The following is a 19,132-nucleotide window of genomic DNA, read 5'->3' on the forward strand; positions in this document are numbered from 1 at the left end:
AATGGGTTTACTAGTCTTAATTCCACAATCCCAGAGAGTTGCAGGAGCAGGAAAAACTGGCAAGTTAATGCTAGGCGCCCCGACTGTCAGCTTCTCAGACTAACAATAACTCTAGGGATGTCTTAAGAGTCAACCACTTACTGAAAATGTTTTGAGCCAGGAAATAGACATTTTGATAAAGCCTTCATGGTGTGCGAGAATATGAACCAAGATAAGGTGGGTTCTGGTGTCAAAGGCTTCAGAGAAATGTTATTGGAGAAGTCCGCCCAGGTTCCTTAACCTCCATAAAAGCTATTTTTTGATGTCTTATAGGATGGCATCCATGCGTATTTGTAGGCAAATCCTGACCAAAGCCTTTCACATAGTCTTGCACATTTAATGAAATATCTCTTTCCATCATCTGTAAGCTAAGGGAGGTTGGGCAAGGTTGTTACATTTTGTAGCTGCAGGAGGATCTATCATTAATGTCTTTAGGAGCTGTGTACCTCTGCCTGAATTTAATGTACTTGTAGCCAATCCCTGTTTGAGGCAGACCTTGATGACTTTATTGATGTTATGAGAAAAAAATGGGCATGCTCACAGATAACAGTGGCAGAACTTTGATCAAATAATGGGAAATAAATATTTGGTTGTTTATTAGCTGTTGAACTGTATACACTGTCACTGAGGGAAACTACAGCAGAGGAGGGTGAAGTTTAATGAAGGAAAAGGCTTCTTAGAAGGGCTCAGATATGGCTTACTTCTACCACTGGGGTAAATAGCTTTAAAATACGGAGGCAATATCTTTGCAATACGTAGATGAAGGCAGGGGTCTTTTTGAAGAGCTACCTGCAAAGTTAATACCTTGTTCAATAAAAAAGAATTGTGTACTGTTTGGCTGGTCGATAGTGTATCTGCCGGCTTTAACAGTCCTATAGTTTTTACACTATGTTGATGTTTCACTACGGGTCTATGATTGTCTGTTTTTTACCAGTATCACTATACAACTTTACTTTTTGAGCTGATGGAGCTCAACAACCTCCTGTTTGCTTTGGTATTTTATTTTACTTAGATTTTGTTTGAATGATATCTTCTATTGCTTTTATATTAGTGCAATAACAGACACTCAGTAATGTAATGCTGTTTAGAAAGAAAAACCCCAACATTGTATAGATTCCCTCCTCCCCACATCTTGAACAAGATTCATTTGTATCGGATCATAAATCTGCAATTCTCGAAATCAAAGCATACTTCACAAACGTGCAGTGTTCTAGGTTAAAGGTGTAGAGGACTGTTCGGTTTCAGATTCCGAAGTGGTGTTCCCTTCTTCTGATAAGGGGGCATCAGCAGTTCTCAAATTCTCCAGGATCGCATTCCATTGTGTAACATTTTCACTGGGTCTTTGCCCTTGTATAGTTTCTTTCCTCAGCACCTTTCCCTCAGCCTCTGCCCATTTTTTCACTGCATTTTGCCACTTAGTCACTTGTGGGCCCATCGCGTTCTTCCAGTGTGAGGTTATCTCTCTTCTAGCTAGAATCAAGGCAAGGTCAATGAACCTGTAGGCTATTTTGTGAGCCGAGGGGCGGGCAAACCCTCCCAATACTGCCACTATTGGAGAGGGGGGTAAGGTTCTCCCAGTACAAGAGGAGATTTTCCTAAAGATCACTACCCAGTAGTCTTCCAGCAGAGGACAGCTCCACAACATGTGTAGTAGACCTGCTGCTGGCTCAGTGCAACGAGGACAGCATGAGTTAGTCGCACCATAACTTTTAGTTATCATTAGAGGAGTTAGGTAGGCTCTATGGTATATATACAAATTTATTAATTTAAATCTTGCGTTTCTCGACACGGTGTATATATGGGAGGTTATCCTGGTCCATTGTTCGTCTTCTATGACAGTCTCCAGCTCTGCCTGCCACTTGGTTTTAAGCTTGTTTAAGGGGTAAACATGTGCTGTTCAGCAGGGATTTATATATACCTGAAATCACTCCTTTTTGTTGCCCAATTGAGCATACAAGGTTGCAACCCTCATGAGTAGATGGTTCTAGTGTGCCCGCTCTCCATTTCTTATTAATAGCTCTAGTTATTGCGCTATGTATGAGGAACATTCCTGGTGGAAGGGCAAACTGTTCTTGTAATTCTGCGTAGGTACATATTCTCCCATTACTAAACAGGTCACCCAATTTTGTAATATAATATGCCTTTAGTTTAGCAATGCCTATTATTATATGGTTTCCTATGGAGTGTGCCAGGCATGTTATGGGGGCCTCAGGTGCGTATGGTGTCGCAATTCGGGTGCGCTTTAGGTACTGCTCCCAGCAATGCCTGGTTGGTTCCCAATCCATAGGAAGAGGTCGATTCTGCTTTTTGGGGTTCAGTAAGATGCCCAGGATTTGTGCTAGTGGGCCGTTCAGCGGAATCTGCAAGTTCTTAGGCGCTGGGGGTTCTGTAATTAATTTTGCCAACCATTGCAATTGGCCTGCCCAGTAGTAGATCTCAAGGTCTGGGACTGCCATGCCCCCCTCAGTGGTAGGTCTCTGGAGAGTGTGCAACGCTATTCTATGTCTACTCGTTCCCCAAATGAAGCTCGTGACCATGGATTATATGTTTTTGAATACCATTTTTGGAATCAAAATTGGGATAGTAGAAAAATAGTAGAGAAGTCTGGGCAAAACTATCATTTTAAGCAGGGCGACTCTTCCAGAGACTGTCAGGGGGAGTGTCTTCTAGAACTGCATACTTGCTCGGATCCCTCTAAGTTTTCTATGTATGTTACCTTCCAACAGGTCTTCTGTGGTGTGGTATATATTAACTCCTAAATATTTAAATGTATTCGGGGTCCAGAGCAGGCCTCTGGTATCTGTGGGTTCTTTGGTGTTTTTAATTGCTGAGAAGATAGAGGATATTTTCCAATTAATGCAGAGATCGGATGTTACTCCATATGTTTCTAACATATCCATTGCTCCTGGTAGCCCCACTTCCAAGTTCTCATGAAAAAGTAAAGAGTAATATGATGCGTCCAGCGATTAATCAAAATACCCTTATAGTAGTCTCCGGTTCTGGCCGTTTGAGCAAGTGGTTCTACTGCTACCGCGAAAAGAAGAGGTGATAAAGGACAGCCCTGTCTGGTGCCTCTACCTGTGGGGAAAGAGTCAGATACATTACGACCCGTTCAGACTCGTGCTGTGGGATTGGTGTATAGAAGTCTCGTCCAACGGACGAAGCCCTCTCCGAGTCCCATCTGTAGCATTATCTGTTCCAGATAGTCCCACCTCTAGCTATCAAATGCTTTTTCGATGTCCACCGATATGATCGCCGCGTGTGGTGTAGCTAGTGGTATATTGTGAAGGATTGAGAGCAGGCGTCTGATATTTTGTGCAGTGCTGCGTGAGGGAATAAAACCGGATTGATCTTGATGGATCAGTGAGATCATATGGGGTAGTAGCCTATCCGCTAACACTCTGCTAAGTATTTTGGAATCAAGGTTGAGCATGGATAATGGACGGTACGATCGGACATCGTAGGGGGGCTTATCGGGTTTCAATAATGGAATCATTATGGCCTCAGAGGTCGACCGAGGTAGATTATTATTATTCCATGCTTCTGCGTAAAGTATACAGAGTTGTGGAGCTAGTAAGTCCTGGAAACTACGATAAAACTCTACTGGGAGTCGCCACCTTGCCCCTCTCCATGCCTTGAATTGCTGATTTGATTTCTGCAATTGAAATAGGTGTTGCCTGTGTCACGCAGTCCTCAGCTCCCAACTTAGGAAGGGCGAGGGCTTCCAACTCTCGTATCTGCGTCTCAGTAATTATATCAACAGGGGGTGCATACAATGCTGAATAATAGTTAAGGAAGCTCGTGTTTATCTCCCGTTGCCCGTAAACATTATTACCTGGGGTGTCTTCAATCTCCACCACGACCGTTTGTTGTGTATAGGGTCTGGCGAGCCAGGCTAATAGGGCACCCGACTTATCCCCTTCTGCATGCTGCCTGCTCAAAATCAAAGCGAGACAGTCTAATATTCGCCTCAGTTATCTTATTTCTAGTTTCGAGTAGTAAAGGGGACAGATCAGGTTGTGTAGGGTGATTACGTTTGAGATCTCTAAGGGCGTCTTCGAGCCACTTGAGTTCTATTTCTATTTCTAACACTTTCCGGACTCCCATATTTTCGCTAATGCATTGACCCCTAGTGACTACTTTGAATGTTTCCCACTCGGTGGATCTGGAGGAGGCAGTTCCTGCATTTTGTTTGAAGAAGTCCTCAATGTTTTTATGTAGGATTTGTTTAAATGCTTCTTCCAGAGCATCCGCCCTTAGACTCCAGGTTGGTATTAAGGGTCTTTCCCCACTCCAGGCTAATGAGAGCATCAGGGGATTGTGATCTGATATGGTGCGACTGAGATATTCAGCTGTCATCACCGTATTGTGCACTTCTGGCGACACCAAGAGGGTGTCCAGCCTAACATGTAAGGCATGTACAGCTGAATAGTATGAGTAATCTCTGATGTGTGGTTTGAGTTGTCTCCAGCAGTCTTTGAGGTGCCATTGTAGTTGCCAATTTTTGAATAACAAGGCAGTTTTGCATATCGGTGATTGTGTGAGAGGTGGGTGCGACCTATCCAATTCAATGTTAGCTATGCAATTAGTCACCCCGATTATTTTGGGGCCCGTCATGAGTGGGCCTATGTCCCGTGATACTTTGTTGAGGAATTTCCCTTGATCTTGGTTTGGAGCGTATATTCCACTAATGGCTATCACCCTTCCTTCTAATCTCCATGCGACTATTACATATCTCCCATCCTTGTCTATGATCTTGTGCAGCACCTGGAAGGGCACCCCAGGGCGGATCCATAACAAAACTCCCCTTGCAAACGCTGAGTTTATTTTACTTAGATAAACGTTTCTAATTTGCTACTTAAATCAAGAATGGAACAACTGCATAGACATTTGCATCTGCATCAATTGCTACATAGAAAGATGGAAGGCCAATTCAGCCTTCCATTCTTCAGCTGTCAGTAAATTGAGAGGTAATGAACTTTGTGATAGTAATATAGCGCTACTTACAACACTTAGAAACAGTAAATTTGTGTTGTGAAGCACCATATAGTTACAGTTACTGCTGTTGTTGTTAAGAGCACTCATTTTCTGGTGTGGTGGACAGGTCTGCTACGGTCAATGGTTGTTTACAAATGGTCTCTGGCCTCATAGAGCTTGCATACAGGATTCACCACATACACTTGTGTTTCTAAATATCGTCAGAGATGCTGGGCTCTGATATTTAGCAAGCCCTCCACGTAAGGCATTATGAGCTGACTTGCTGAGCATCGCTCTTTAACTGGCCACATACATTCATGAGAGTTCAGTTACATCCTCCTCAAACCTTGGCTTCGCAGGCAAAGTTGTGATGGACAAAATCAACAATATTTTTGTAGAGAATGGGCCATGAATAACCCCACAGATTTCCTCAACCAATATGGCTAAAAACCTGGACTCCCTGAAAAGACTAATTGCTGAATTTCATTAAAAAAGATTATCAGTGTTCTCAACTGACTGGAAATTGTTCAAAGGAATAGTATTGTATTGCAGTGATCCCCCAAGAGAGCACAGGTTGGGCTGTGCATCTCCAACATTTTGTTTGAATGTTGGGTGCAGGCCCCTTCTCAGAGGCCATATGTACATATCTGTATCATTAACGAACGGAAACCCAACCCAATATATATTTTATTTATTTAACTTTTTATATAGCATGAACCAGGCTCACCAGGGCATGATAACACTTAACAAAGGGCGAGCTGAGCATGTGTCCTAATAATATTCTGTTTGTCTTTAGATAGGAAAGAATGAAACATCTGGAGGTGAACAGAGCCACCCTCAGCAGCAGGAGACAGAGGGGGTCATTCTGACTCCCGCCGGACGCGGTCACCGCGCGCCCGGCGGGAGCCGCCAAAATACCGTACCGCGGTCGGGGTATTTTGAGTTTTCCCCTGGGCTGGCGGGCGGCCTTCAAAAGGCCGCCCGCCAGCCCAGGGGAAAACGACCTTCCCACCATGAAGCCGGCTCGTATTCGAGCCGGCGGACTGGGAAGGTGCGACGGGTGCTACTGCACCCGTCGCGTATTTCACTGTCTGCTATGCAGACAGTGAAATACAAGCGGGGCCCTCTTACGGGGGCCCCTGCAGTGCCCATGCCATTGGCATGGGCACTGCAGGGGCCCCCAGGGGCCCCGCGACACCCCCTACCGCCATCCTGTTCCTGGCGGGCGAACCGCCAGGAACAGGATGGCGGTAGGGGGTTTTCAGAATCCCCAAGGCGGCGCAGCTTGCTGCGCCGCCTTGGAGGATTCTGACGGGCAGCGGAAAACCGGCGGGAGACCGCCGGTTTTCCTGCACTGACCGCGGCCAAAGCGCCGCGGTCAGAATGCCCTGCGGGGCACCGCCGGTCTGTCGCCGGTGCTCCCGCCGACCCTGGCCCCGGCGGTCTGAGACCGCCGGGGTCAGAATGACCCCCAGAGTGTTCAAATTGTGGGGGAGCAGGGATATCCCCTCAAGACTTAACAATAGTCCATGTGGACCACGTTCATTCTGTGGCACTGCCAGGACAAGCATGAGCTCAAATAAATTAAATATATTAAAGTCAAAGGACTCTAAAGTAATTATGATAGTTTACATATTTAGATACATAGTAGAACAAGTCTCCTGCTTCATCAATCTAGTCCCAGAATATGCCTTATAAGAAAGTTCACCTGCAAAGGTTCCAGGAAAAGGACAGAGACGTTTTGTATCTTTCCATATGAGGGTGTGTCAGAGGAAGAAAGAGTAGAACTAGGACAAATAAGATATGAGAAGAGCAAGAAAGGGAAGTAAAGAGACTAGGGAGAAGAAAATAAATGTACACATAACTTAGGTAAAAGAGTAAAGGGACAAGATCATTAATAGTATATCACACATTTTCCTTTTTGAACAAAAAGCAGATTGAGCCAGAACATCCACCAAATTTCAACAATGTGCAGTGTCTCCTGTAACATTCACCATGAAGGTTTTGTAATCCTAGATTGTTTTCTGACCTTCTCAGATTCTGGACTTTCAACACCAGTTTGCTGGGCCGTATCAACAGGGTGGATTGCAGTTGGCTATTTTATCATCTCAAAGATCATTAGTAGACACCTGTGCACCCACACTGTCGGCCATGTTGCATGGCATGTTCAAAATGTGTGTCTTCATTACTAGTTGAGTCTCCCACTTCCACAACTTTCCATTGATCTAATATAGCCTTATAACTCTTTGTGGTGCCGTAGACCTCCCAATAAAAGCCTGCTCCAGTGTTACATGTCCTACCTGACATGCAATTGTTCAAATGAAGAGCCATTTTATGATATCCATCCCGAAGAGACCGCAGGTTAAACAGTTAATCTGTGCCATTTTTTTTTAATGCTGGGTGCAGGACCTTTCTCCCTGGCCAAAAGTACATATTAAGCTGTACCATTCATAAACTGAACCCCAATATTTATTTATTAATTTATTTTACACTTGTATATATTGTGAACAAGCCCCACCTGGGCATCAGAATACTTTACAAAGAGAGAACTGAGCATGTCTTTAGTGTCCTATTAATATTCTGTTTTTGTTTAGATAGGAAATAATGAAACAGCTGAAGTTAAAGAGAGCCACCAGCAGCATGACACAGAAGTGGAGGGGGACGAAGAAGACATAAATACAGTGAGTTTTCAAATGTTGGGTAAAGGGGATATTCGCTCAAGACTTAGCAATAGTCAACCTGGACTATTTTCATTCTGTGGCACTGCAAGGACAAGCATGAGCCGCAGTAAAGAGGGCAAGCCATGAACTAGCTTTGGACATATATAATAAAGCCAAAGGACTCAAGAGTAAACATAATAGTTTTAGCATTTGAGGTATATAATAGAACAAGTATCCAGCTTCAACAATGTACCCCTATAGTATTCCTCAAAAGAATGTTCACCTACCAAGGTTCCAGCAAAAGAACAGAGACGTTTCTTATCTTCCCGCACATGGGAGTGTCCACAGATGGAAGGGTAGAAACAGAACAAAGAGGATATGAGAAGAGCAAGAAAGGGAAGCGAAGACAGCAGGGAGAAAAAAAAATGAAAACATGACTTAGGTGAAAGAGGTAAGGGGTAAGACGATGAACAGTAAATCCTATATTTCCTTTCATGAACGAAATAGCAGATAATGCCCGAATGTGCACCAAAATTGAACCATACTCAGGATCACTCCAGTAACATTCACCACAAACGTTTTCTAATAATAGCAGTCTCTGGACTTTCAACATCAATCTGCTGGGCCATATCAACTGGGGGCTTGAAGGGGGTTTCAGTTGGCTATTTCATCAGCTTTTCTCAAAGATCTTTGATTGAAAAATGTGGTCCCACATTGCCTGTGATGTTGCATGGCATGCGCCAAAAATGTGTTTCTGCATTACTAGTTGAACCTGCCAGCTCCACCACATCTTGTTCTCTGATGAACTCTTCTTCTGACTTCAAGAACATTGTCACTCCCGACCACTGCAGCTGGGAGCTGGGCTGAATACCATTAGATTTGCCGGCACAGCATCCCCTTGACGAAAGTATGACTATAAAGGACTCCATCCCCCAGACCACGAGGCTAGTTGCTTGGTACAATTAGTAGTGTACCTGCTTATTAAGGTAGGAATTACCTGTTCTTTCCTTCTTTTACTTGGTAATTAGGATTAGGCCTAGTTTCCCGGATCCTTTTGGCCCTGGTTAATGCCCAGGACCTATTAGACCTTTAGAAAGGGCAGAAACATGTTGGTCTGAAGGGATGGCATGAGTCATTGTTTTCATATACCAGCCCTCAAAGGTTTTAATTATACCTATGGTCCCAAGTTAATAAAGGTGATAACCTGGGTACCAAAAGGAATGTTTAACTCTGTCTGGATCCCCATCACTATCCAGTTTAATTTATCTAAGAACTCCATCCCCGGACATCGAGTTCCCCCCCAGGTGGCATTGTCCTACCCGAGTGGGGAGAGGTTGCTGGTGATGAGCATGATACTACTAGTGTGTGAGGCCTTTTCTTCCATAACACACTTCCGTGTTCTGAGGGCTTAATTATTGCTTTCCTGCATGCCCCTGCACCCTGTTGTGATTCGATGCTCTCAATCATTTGCCATCTTCATTTGTTCACTTTGATCACTACTATAGCGCAGGCAAAGGTTTACACCGTTGTTGTTGTAACTAGGAATTAGGATCCTCACAACTTCTTCCATCTTTAGTCAGGCTACATAGCTTTGTTCGTCCTGTCATTCAGAGACTTTAACTTCAGTTTTTGTTTGTGGTTACAGTGGATTTTTTCTTAATGTTTCCTCAAACATTGTCTTCCCCCAAGAAGATTAAACCTACTTGCTCTTCTGACTGATTACGAACTGATCTATAAGCCTACATCCTTTTGCTTTAGAATGTCTTTTATGAGTATGTGAAGTTGTATTTCAGGTTTTCTACTTCACAGTCATAAACGCCATGTTTATTTGCCCCTTCAAATTTACCGCCTCTCATTTATACATCACTGCTTATTACCAGCTGAGATGAGCATGCATTCAACACCATTTGGCAGTCAACTAGTGTGTCATCTGTATCATTTCTCATACATGTGAACAATAACACAGTGCTGCTAGTTTACTGTTACTTCCAACTATTACTTCCCAGCCCCGTCTTCTACTCATTCTGTTTGGTCTGGGCAAGGCAAATTGTTCAGACGTTTCTGTATTGTGCTCTATTAATTTATTTCTTCTTCTAAAGTTGTAGTGCGTACTTTAGAGTATTCTCCACTGATGACTTTCATTCATTGAGGGTGATTCACCATGCACTTTGAAGCACCACAGAAGTTCTGTAGAAGGAAGATTTCTCAATATATTGAGCGACCATTGTGGCTGACAATGTTAATTGTGTAGACAAACGCACAGTACTACATTATTTTGCAGTGAAGGTGAATGGACTTTGAAATTAGTGGGAGTGTAAATTATCTTCCAGGTTTAATGGTACGAGCAAAGAGAACCAGATAGACATTCGATAAACCCCCGTTGACAAGTTGAAAACACCTGGGACAAATGGTACATTTTAAAACAGGTGTTTCTACAAAATAGCAAAAAAATCCAAGGATTCTGAATGAATCATTCAAGTATTTTTTTTTTCTATTCCAGGCGAACCTTAATATCCTACGAAAAGTTTTAGAAAATTGTTGCAAAGCAGTAGATTTTGAGGACAATTTACATAATTATTAGCTTCAGACAAACTCACTAAAGAGCGTAGGGGCAGATGTACAAAAATTAGGAATAACGATTTCCTAATTGCGATTTAATGTGAATCGCAATTAGGAAATCGCTATTCCTAATGTATGAAACCCAATTGCATTTCATTAGCGATTTCTAATGAAACTCAAATAGACCTACTTTATGCAAGTTAATGAGATAGGTCAAAATTTGCAACCCACTAGGACTTGCTGCCATCACAGGGATGGTACAATACTCATCAATGGGGTAACCCTGTGTTCCTCAGAACCTGAGTATAATATTCAGTTCCTGTCACTCATACAATGGGCAAATTAATTTCTTCTATGCGCGAAGTCCAAAGTCATGGATCAAAAAACACATAGGTCTGTCATACTTGCTTAACAACATTTATTATAGCCTTATAGGCCACCGTAGCAGGCTATACTGGCCATTAAAGCCCCACTCCAGCTTTATCAAGGGAGTTAGTCTTTAATGCCAGTATAGCCCAGCTACGGAGGGCTATAAGGCTATTAGAACATTCTGCCACTAGACGGCAGAATGTTCTAATAAATAAAACAAAGGCTTCAGGGAGCCTGAGGGGATTGGAATCCCCTCGGGCTCCCTGATGCCTTTGTTCACAGCAACTGTTGTGAACAAAAACATTGGAATGTTGGCATTCCGGGCTTCTACTGGCCATTAGAAGCCTGGAGCTCTCCGCTGTTTTCAATGGAGCTCCCAACATTACAATGTTCTAATTGAAACATAAATAAGTAGCATTAAATGTAAACGTGGGAGCTACAAACAGTGCAATGATGTGGAAGTGTTCATAAAGTAGAATAAAATTAAAACATAGACAAAAAAACATACTACAAATCAAAAACACAAATCAAGGGAATGTGCTTAAACATAAGTCTGTCCAATATATAAATGTATCTAGTCTCTACTTAATTGTTGGGCCTATTTATTTAATTTATCAATATGGGCCCAAACCATGGAAATTCACTACAGGTGGATATAATTTCATTGACGTTTCAACCCTCTGAATTTGCGTGGTTGTTTTATACATCTGAGCGGATCTTCATCAGGAGTCAGTAGATAGCAACCTTATAATACGGAAAGGCAACAAATGAGTTTCTTTCAGTCAAACCTGATTTTACCCAGGTATTCCTTCTTTACTAAAACAATCCTGCCTCACAAATGATTCATAGTAAATGCGGATAATTTTCAACTTTCTTATGTGTCTCATTTTCATTTACAACTCATGCTTGTAAATGCCTATGCGATTTAATAAATGCGTTTTAAAATCAATTTGTTGTAAATGATTCATAGTCAATGTAACATATTGCTAAAAGTGAATACTTAATGCTTAATGTACATTGCACTGGTAGGTGTTTAAGAGCTAAGTAAGATGTTGATCTTTAATGTTGCCACTTGTGATAGAAGGTGCATTCCTACACTCTGAATCGGTTTAACAAAGTCATTTATATGAGTAAATCCAAAATACACAGGCAGATGTCTTCAGCTTACCAGTGAACTTCTGATCATTTGACTGATTTGAGATTTTGAAGTCCTGTTCAAGCCCAGTTGTGCTGAAATATGTTTGGAGTAGGATTTAGGATTCTAGGGAAAGGATAGTTCCTGGATATCACCCTATCTCTCTAGCCACTGGACAGTCTCAAAGTAGGTCGTCAGGAACAGGAAATACCCTGGGTATAGGAAGGAAGGAACAACCGTGAATAAAGAATCTTTAAGACCCACTTTTATTGGCCGTGTGGCATGTATAGTACCTGACAGCTGAACCTGACAATATGTACTGCGGTGTGATAAAGCGATGCCTGAAATAGTATTTGTGATGTTCTGTTTCAGCTAGGGTCAAGAATTGTATTACATGTGTATGGTCTCAATTAGTGTTTTACATGGCTAAGTGATGATGCTTTTGCCCTGGAGCAGAAGACTCAGGTCACAGACCTCTGAATCATAGAATAGGATCCTGACTCTTAGTGGGGGCGTATTATTCGATGTTGATGGCAAGAGAAGAATGAAGAAAAGAGAAAAATGATTAATTGATTCAGAAGGGTTTGTGGCTCTCACAATAGATTCAGGAACACAATCAAGCTGTAAGCATGTGTAGTCCAGTTCTGGTGCTCATCAGTGAGGTAGGTAAGCTGGTAGTGATCTGCCCAAACCCAAAACAAATAGAAATTATTTTGTGTAGTCCACTGAAGGCCTAATTTTCAAACCCACAGTACAATGTTTAGTCTGAAGAGGGTGCTGGTGAAGCATGCCAGTGCACAACAGTGGCTGGAACACAAGAACCTGTTTCAGTGTTTGACTCACAGGGTTATTTAGAGGGAAGTTTTGGCTCTATTTATTTAAGACCAGGAGAGGGATTTCAGTCCTTGTGGTTCAGCAGTTAACTTGTTTTCAAAGTGTTGGGCAGAGCCATCTTTAATGGCTCTTCTGAAGGTCAGGTGGTCAGCGACTTCCAAGAAACCAATTTAAGGAAGCACCATCATTCTGTGGTTTTCATTATCTCATAACTGTAGGATTTGGGATTTCACCTTTATATCACTGTCTCAAAGTTTTCATGGAATTTTACTTAAGTTTAATATACATTTCTTCTGGAGTGCACTCTTTTGATAAGGGGATTGCTAGTTGTGAAAGCATGGTCAAAGATGAGGTATCGACTTTCATGGGGAATGCCTCTTTTCTTTAACACTTTACCGTGGATGTTTTTCTCATATTTTTTAAACACCATAGGCTTTAGCACTTTACCGTTGATGTTTTTCTCATATTTTTTAAACGCCATAGGCCATATCACGAAGTGAGCTCTGGGAGGTCTAATTTAAGGCACTGTCTCTGCCACTGTTTTGGACTGATTGGTGTCCTATACAGTTAAGGAGATGGGGTAGAGCTATTTTTTACCACCTTAGATAATGGTAAATCGGCATTTAAAGGGGAGGGAAGGACAGCAAGTCACCTTGACTGCACTCAGTCCAACATACAAATGTGACACCTTCCGTGACAATATTTATGTGTCAAGCCTCCAAAGAAAAACAGAGAAACTTTATTTTGCAACAAGGGGAAGAAACATCTCCCACCATAAGGAACAGACAATGAAGCACTGTTGCAGCACAATCACCACCAAGCAACCATCAGCACGCATAACACAAAATAATAATAGATTTAGGGCCTGATTACAACTTTGGAGGAGGTGTTAATCCGTCCCAAAAGTGACGGTAAAGTGACGGATATACCACCAGCCGAATTACGAGTCCATTATATCCTATGGAACTCGTAATACGGCTGGTGGTATATCCGTCACTTTTGGGACAGATTAACACCTCCTCCAAAGTTGTAATCAGGCACTTAATTACATACCTGGTAATCTGCAATGCAGTACGCCGTCATCACCATGGCCCAAATCCGTACGATACAACCATTCATGATTGAAGGGGCCCCTTCAGCCCAAGCCTCCTGCTGGTGTGTTTAGACAGAAAGAGTAGACATATTCTTCAAAGCAACAATTGTAACCAATGAGAGAAAGTGCACCATTATCATCCACATAGGGGGGGGGGAAAGCAATCCATAAAATAGCCAAAACCCTTATTGAGGACACCCCAAAAACACATCGAACACTCATAGCTTCGCACAATGCATATTTTTAGCCCACCACAAAAAGAGACTATGAGTGTTTCATATTTCACCAGGCATGACAACTACCAGAAGAATCCATTGATACCTTCTACACAAGATTAAAGGAACTAGCCAGAAACTGTGGAATCCAAGACGGAAATAAGGAAATACAAGAACAAATGATCCAATGATGCGTCTCAACGAAGTTGAGAGAACACATATTACAAGAATTTGGTAAACCACTAGCAGCCATCCTCACCATGGGGCGGTCAAAGAAACTGTCTAAAGTCCATGCCTCTCATATGGAAACGGCATTACAGGAAGCAGTGAAAATGGAATCAGTGAAGCAGTCACACCCAAAAGAGGTGTTGACAGGCCTAAGAAGAGGGAGAAGGACTTGTATGGCTGGGTCTGCCCTCCTTATAGCCTATGTAACATTACAAAAAAAGCCCAGCCAAAGGAACTACCACAGGTTGGACAAGGAAAAATGATTTTTCTTTTAGAAAAACCCTCACCCACCAGGGTTACCCCTTGGTGGAATGCTTCATCATTGTGTTTCTTCTCGTTTCATTGTGGAGCGGGCCTGCTGCGACCGATGGGATACGTGGGAGCAACAATATAATCTTGTCAATGTGAATCAAATGAGGGATAGGAGTGGTGGCATCTTGGATAAGTTAAAAATACCTGCCTCCTAGTGGTTCCAATGGTTTAATACATCTCCTAAAGATGGTATGGTTAAAAAGGGGCTATGGAAGTTGGGTATATCATGTACGTTACTTTCTGATCTACATGTTTCAGAGACTTACACCTAGGCTCCTCTTCAAGACCAAGGTTGACTCCCTGGTACCACTCCTAATATGACTACCACTAATGAAAGCATCAATAATATATACTATGCGATACGGTGCAATTCACCTAACTAATGTGGTGTCTTTAAATTATGCCTATCATGTATGATGTCCATCACTGATACCTGTGAAGATATAAAGGAACATAGTTATCATAGCCCTCAATCATATTTGTGCTGCTATATGTATTGCTTGTGGGTGTGAAGCTCCCTATTTGCAAACTACACCCCACTCGTGGGAAAGGCACTCATGATTATCAGAATGAGAGAACCAATGCATTCTCATGATGGACACTACAAGACAAACTACACATAAAAAACACATAAAGCACACAACAACGCACACGTGGTGCATGCGTGTCCTACTCAATAGTATGCTGACTATTGTATTATAGATCCTCCGGGTGGAGGGGGGCATGTAGTCACACTCTAAAGATTAGTGAAAGTGTTAGGATGTACTCATCTTACTTCTTGTCAGCGTCTGTGACGCGGTGTGAAAGTATTTAAATGGCACTTACTTCCTCAAAGCGACATTCCTGCTAAGTACCTAATGCTCACCTCCCCGGGGTCTGAGTCTCAAGGGCCCGTATTGGAGCCAGGTCTAATGAACTGCGGTCTTCGCGTCTCAGTGTGCTGCAACGTGATGACACGTCACAGCACGGGAGCTCTAGCTTACCAAGATGGCGGCGTCCCATGGAACAAAGTGAGGTACACAAGGGCCCTGGAGGATAGGTGTCCCTGAGAGTACCTGTTATGACACAGAGGTCTTTATGGGCACTATTGTGGACCGTGGAAGCAGTAAAAAAAGGGGGGTACCCTTTTGTGTATTGTAATAATATTTATGTGAGAGTAACAGAAATTGCTTTTCTTATATTAATGTAAGGACGATTGATTACTTTTGGTGGCACTGTGAAATGTAAGTGATAACAATAAATGGACAAAGGGTAAAATCATATTAAGCATCTAAGGTATATCTATCACTATCATGGTGTATATCTGAGTAATAGTCATTGTGATGTTAATGCTTCATCAGCTGGCTCCAAGGGAAGTGTTCATTGAGTCCTATTTGTTGTGTGCGTAGTTTGTAGACCCACCGTGGTTCTCTTTCAAACAGTATGGACTCACAATTAATGTCTTTATGATGTTCTAGGATAACCCATTGGTAATCCTCCACTGTGTGTGCTTTTTCTATGTAGTGAGTGGACATTTTAGTAGTAGCCCGTCTGCATCTCAGGTTACTACGATGTTCACAGATGCGAGTCCTAACCTTGCGGGTGGTTATGCCACATAGTGTAGATTACATGGGCAAGTGATCATGTATACTGCTTGCTGGGTGTTACAGTTGGTGAAGTCTCTGATGTCCCATGTTGTATTGTCGTTGAAGATGACCCGTGTGGTAACTTTAGTTAGGTGGCAAGGACCACAACTCCCACATGGATAGTATCCTGTGGGTGGGGGTAAGTAGTTGATGCCGTCCGGTTTCTTACCAAAATGATGTGGACAGGTGTGCACAAGCATGTCTCTAAGGCTTTTACCCCGTTTATGTGAGAACATGTGTTTACTTGATTGGAGGCTATATTAAATGTTGTAATGCATATCGGTCTTTCCTCCTCCTTTTGAGGATAGGTATCCAAAAGGGCTTCTCTGTTGTTATTGCAAGCTCGTGTCATGGCTCGATTGATTATCCTTGGGGGGTATTTCATTGTCTCCAGTTTTGATGCTAAATTCTGGGCTTGCTTTTTGTAATCCGATATCTCTGAGCAGTTTCTTCTCAATCTGATGAACTGTCCAAACGGAAGGTTCTCTCTCAAGTGTCGGGAATGGGCACTATCATACAGTAGCAGGGTTACCAAGGGGTAAGCCTGGTGGGTAAGGGTTTTTCTTTATCCTTTTTCCTTGTCCAACCTGTGGTAGTTCCATTGGCTGGGCCTTTTTTGTAATGTTACATAGGCCTAAGAAGACAACAGCATCTCTTCAAACATGTGGCTACTGTGGAGGACCAATACGCTGGTCCGCAGACTGCCCAGCGAGAGGCAAACGATGTACGATGTGTGGAAAGTTTAACCACTTTGCGAAAGTCTGCCGATCAGGTAAGAACTGGACCCCTCACAAGACTGTCAACACACTATCAGAAGTACCAACAACTACCAGCAACGTGGATGATGATGAAGAAGCCGAACACACTATACACTCCGTGTTTACAATAGGCACCACTGCCAAGACCCACATTCACCTCCCGCAATGCCGGATCCAAGTCGGAGAAAACAATGTCACCACTATTGCGGACACCGGTGCCTCCATCAACATTATGTTGCAATGACCTTTGACACAAGCACTCCTGTGCCATCCCTGCAAGGGCAGCTGTCAGAGTCTTTACACATGAAAAAGATACCCACTCCCAATCCAAGGCAAATTCCAAATGCCAATCACTCACAGATCACAAAGAGTAAAGGCCTACATCTACATGGTGGAAGGAGACAATGGCATCCTGCTGGGTCATCACACTGCTGAAGCCTTAGGGATCCTTTGGTGTCCAGACCAAAGTGTAACCCTAATACTTGCAGAATTTCCCACCATATTTAAAGGGATGGGGTGCTTCAAAGGAAAAGCAGTGAAGCTTCACACCGATCACTCGATCCAACAGGTAGCATTACCTCATCGTTCCATTGCCTTCCATCTGAGGCCACAAGTTGAAAGAGAACTAGCGAAACTGAAAGCTGTAGGAATAATAGAGAAGGTGTCAGGCAACACCCCCGAGCATCGCCCATTGTTGTACACAAAAACCGAAACAGTCAGGCGAGGTCTGCATCTGTGTCAACATGTGGCTCCCCAGCATTGCAATTGAAAGAGAATGACATTTAACACCCACCATCAAGAACCTGATTGGTGAGCTGAGCAGAGCATGTTGGTTTTCAAAAGTCGATTTGAAGTCAGGCTATCATCAACTGCCTTTGGACAAAGGATCGCAATACATCACCACATTCTCCACTCATGTAGGCCTACAGAGATACAAGAGACTCAACTTTGGGATCTCAAGTGGTGCAGAAGTCTTTCAGAATACTATCCAAGAACTACTGGCCGGGCTACTAGGTGTGATAATGTCAGCAATTACATCTTGATATACTGCCAGTCTATGCCAGAACACAATGCGAGGCTCAGAGGAGTCCTCCGTAGACTACAAGACTTGGGACTCACACCACACAGGGACAAGTGCGAATTCTTAATGTGGAAACTACAGTTTTTTGGATATACCTTCTCTGCCGTCGGGGGCATGCCAGACCCGAGAAGGTGAAAGACATTAGCGAAGCACCACGGCTGTCTACAGTATCAGAAGTGAGCAGCTTCCTGGGGATGGTAAACTACTGAGGCCGTTTCATTAAAGACCTGACATCACTGACCCAACCACTCCAAGACTTGACCAAAGTCGGTATCCCGTGGATGTGGGGTGAAGAACAAGAGAGATCCTTCAACGCTATCAAAGACGTGTTATCATCAGACACAACATGTCTACTATGACTCGAGTAAAGAGACCACCATTACCGTAGATAACAGCCCAAAAGGACTAGGAGCTGTCCTGATGTGTTGACCGGAAGGCAGCGAGTGGGCACCAATGGCATATGCCAGCAGGTCTCTGACCCCAACAGAGCAAAGGTATTCCTAAATTGAAAAAGAGGCAATTTCAATCCATTGGGGCTGCTGTCATTTTCATCTATACATGTATGGACGTCCTTTTGTGGTCATTCCAAACCATAAACCACTGATCCCTCTTCTTCTGAGGGACAGCGTTGAAACCACTACCATGTATAGAAAAGTGGAAGCTACAACTACAAGAGTACAATTACAACTACCTTTCAAGACACCCACAAGCAGTGAGACCTGAAGAAGCAAAGGAAGCCAACGAGACAGAGAAGCAAGTCCGGTACGTAGCCAATCGGTCCCGCCCCATGCCTATGTCTCTGGAAGCCATTGCCCAAGCTACAGCCCAGGAACAATGTTTCCAGAAAGCGCTGCATGCCATACAAACAGGGCAACAGCACACTCTCAAGACCCACTGAACACAACGCACATCTGAGGCACAACAATTTCTAGCTAGCCTTCACCACGTCTGACATGAGTTAGCAGCGGACTCAAGCATCTACCTCCTGCGGGGGCACCGGTTTGTCATCTCGAGCATCCTCGCCAACCAAGCAGTTCTCCTAGCACACGTAGACCACCAAGATATGGTCAAGACAACGAGTCGCCTCTGCTCAAAAGTATGGTTTCCGCTGATGGGGAACCTGGTGGAGACAGTAGTGTGATTGTGCCATGGTGCCAAGCGTTGGGAGGACCCTCCCCACCTGCTCCAGTAGTGATGTAACGTGAACCCTAGCAACCCTGGGTGAGAGCAAGTCTTGATTTTGGCAA

General features: G+C 43.3%; 1 protein-coding gene across 2 annotated transcripts in view; it reads left to right on the top strand.

Moving 5' to 3' along the window:
* Positions 1–19,132, top strand: part of CFI (complement factor I) — a 224,335-nt gene that overhangs the window by 44,779 nt on the left and 160,424 nt on the right. Inside the window, exon 2 of one of the 2 annotated variants that reach the window (XM_069241054.1) lies at positions 7,611–7,697. The exons of the other annotated variant lie outside the window; for it this stretch is intronic. Within the exon in view, the coding sequence (XP_069097155.1) occupies positions 7,611–7,697 (87 nt within the window). The remainder of the gene's footprint in view (positions 1–7,610; positions 7,698–19,132) is intronic. 2 annotated transcript variants of the gene reach the window in all.

Source organism: Pleurodeles waltl, chromosome 1_2, assembly GCF_031143425.1.
Source record: "Pleurodeles waltl isolate 20211129_DDA chromosome 1_2, aPleWal1.hap1.20221129, whole genome shotgun sequence".
In the NCBI taxonomy this organism is placed as follows: domain Eukaryota; kingdom Metazoa; phylum Chordata; class Amphibia; order Caudata; family Salamandridae; genus Pleurodeles; species Pleurodeles waltl.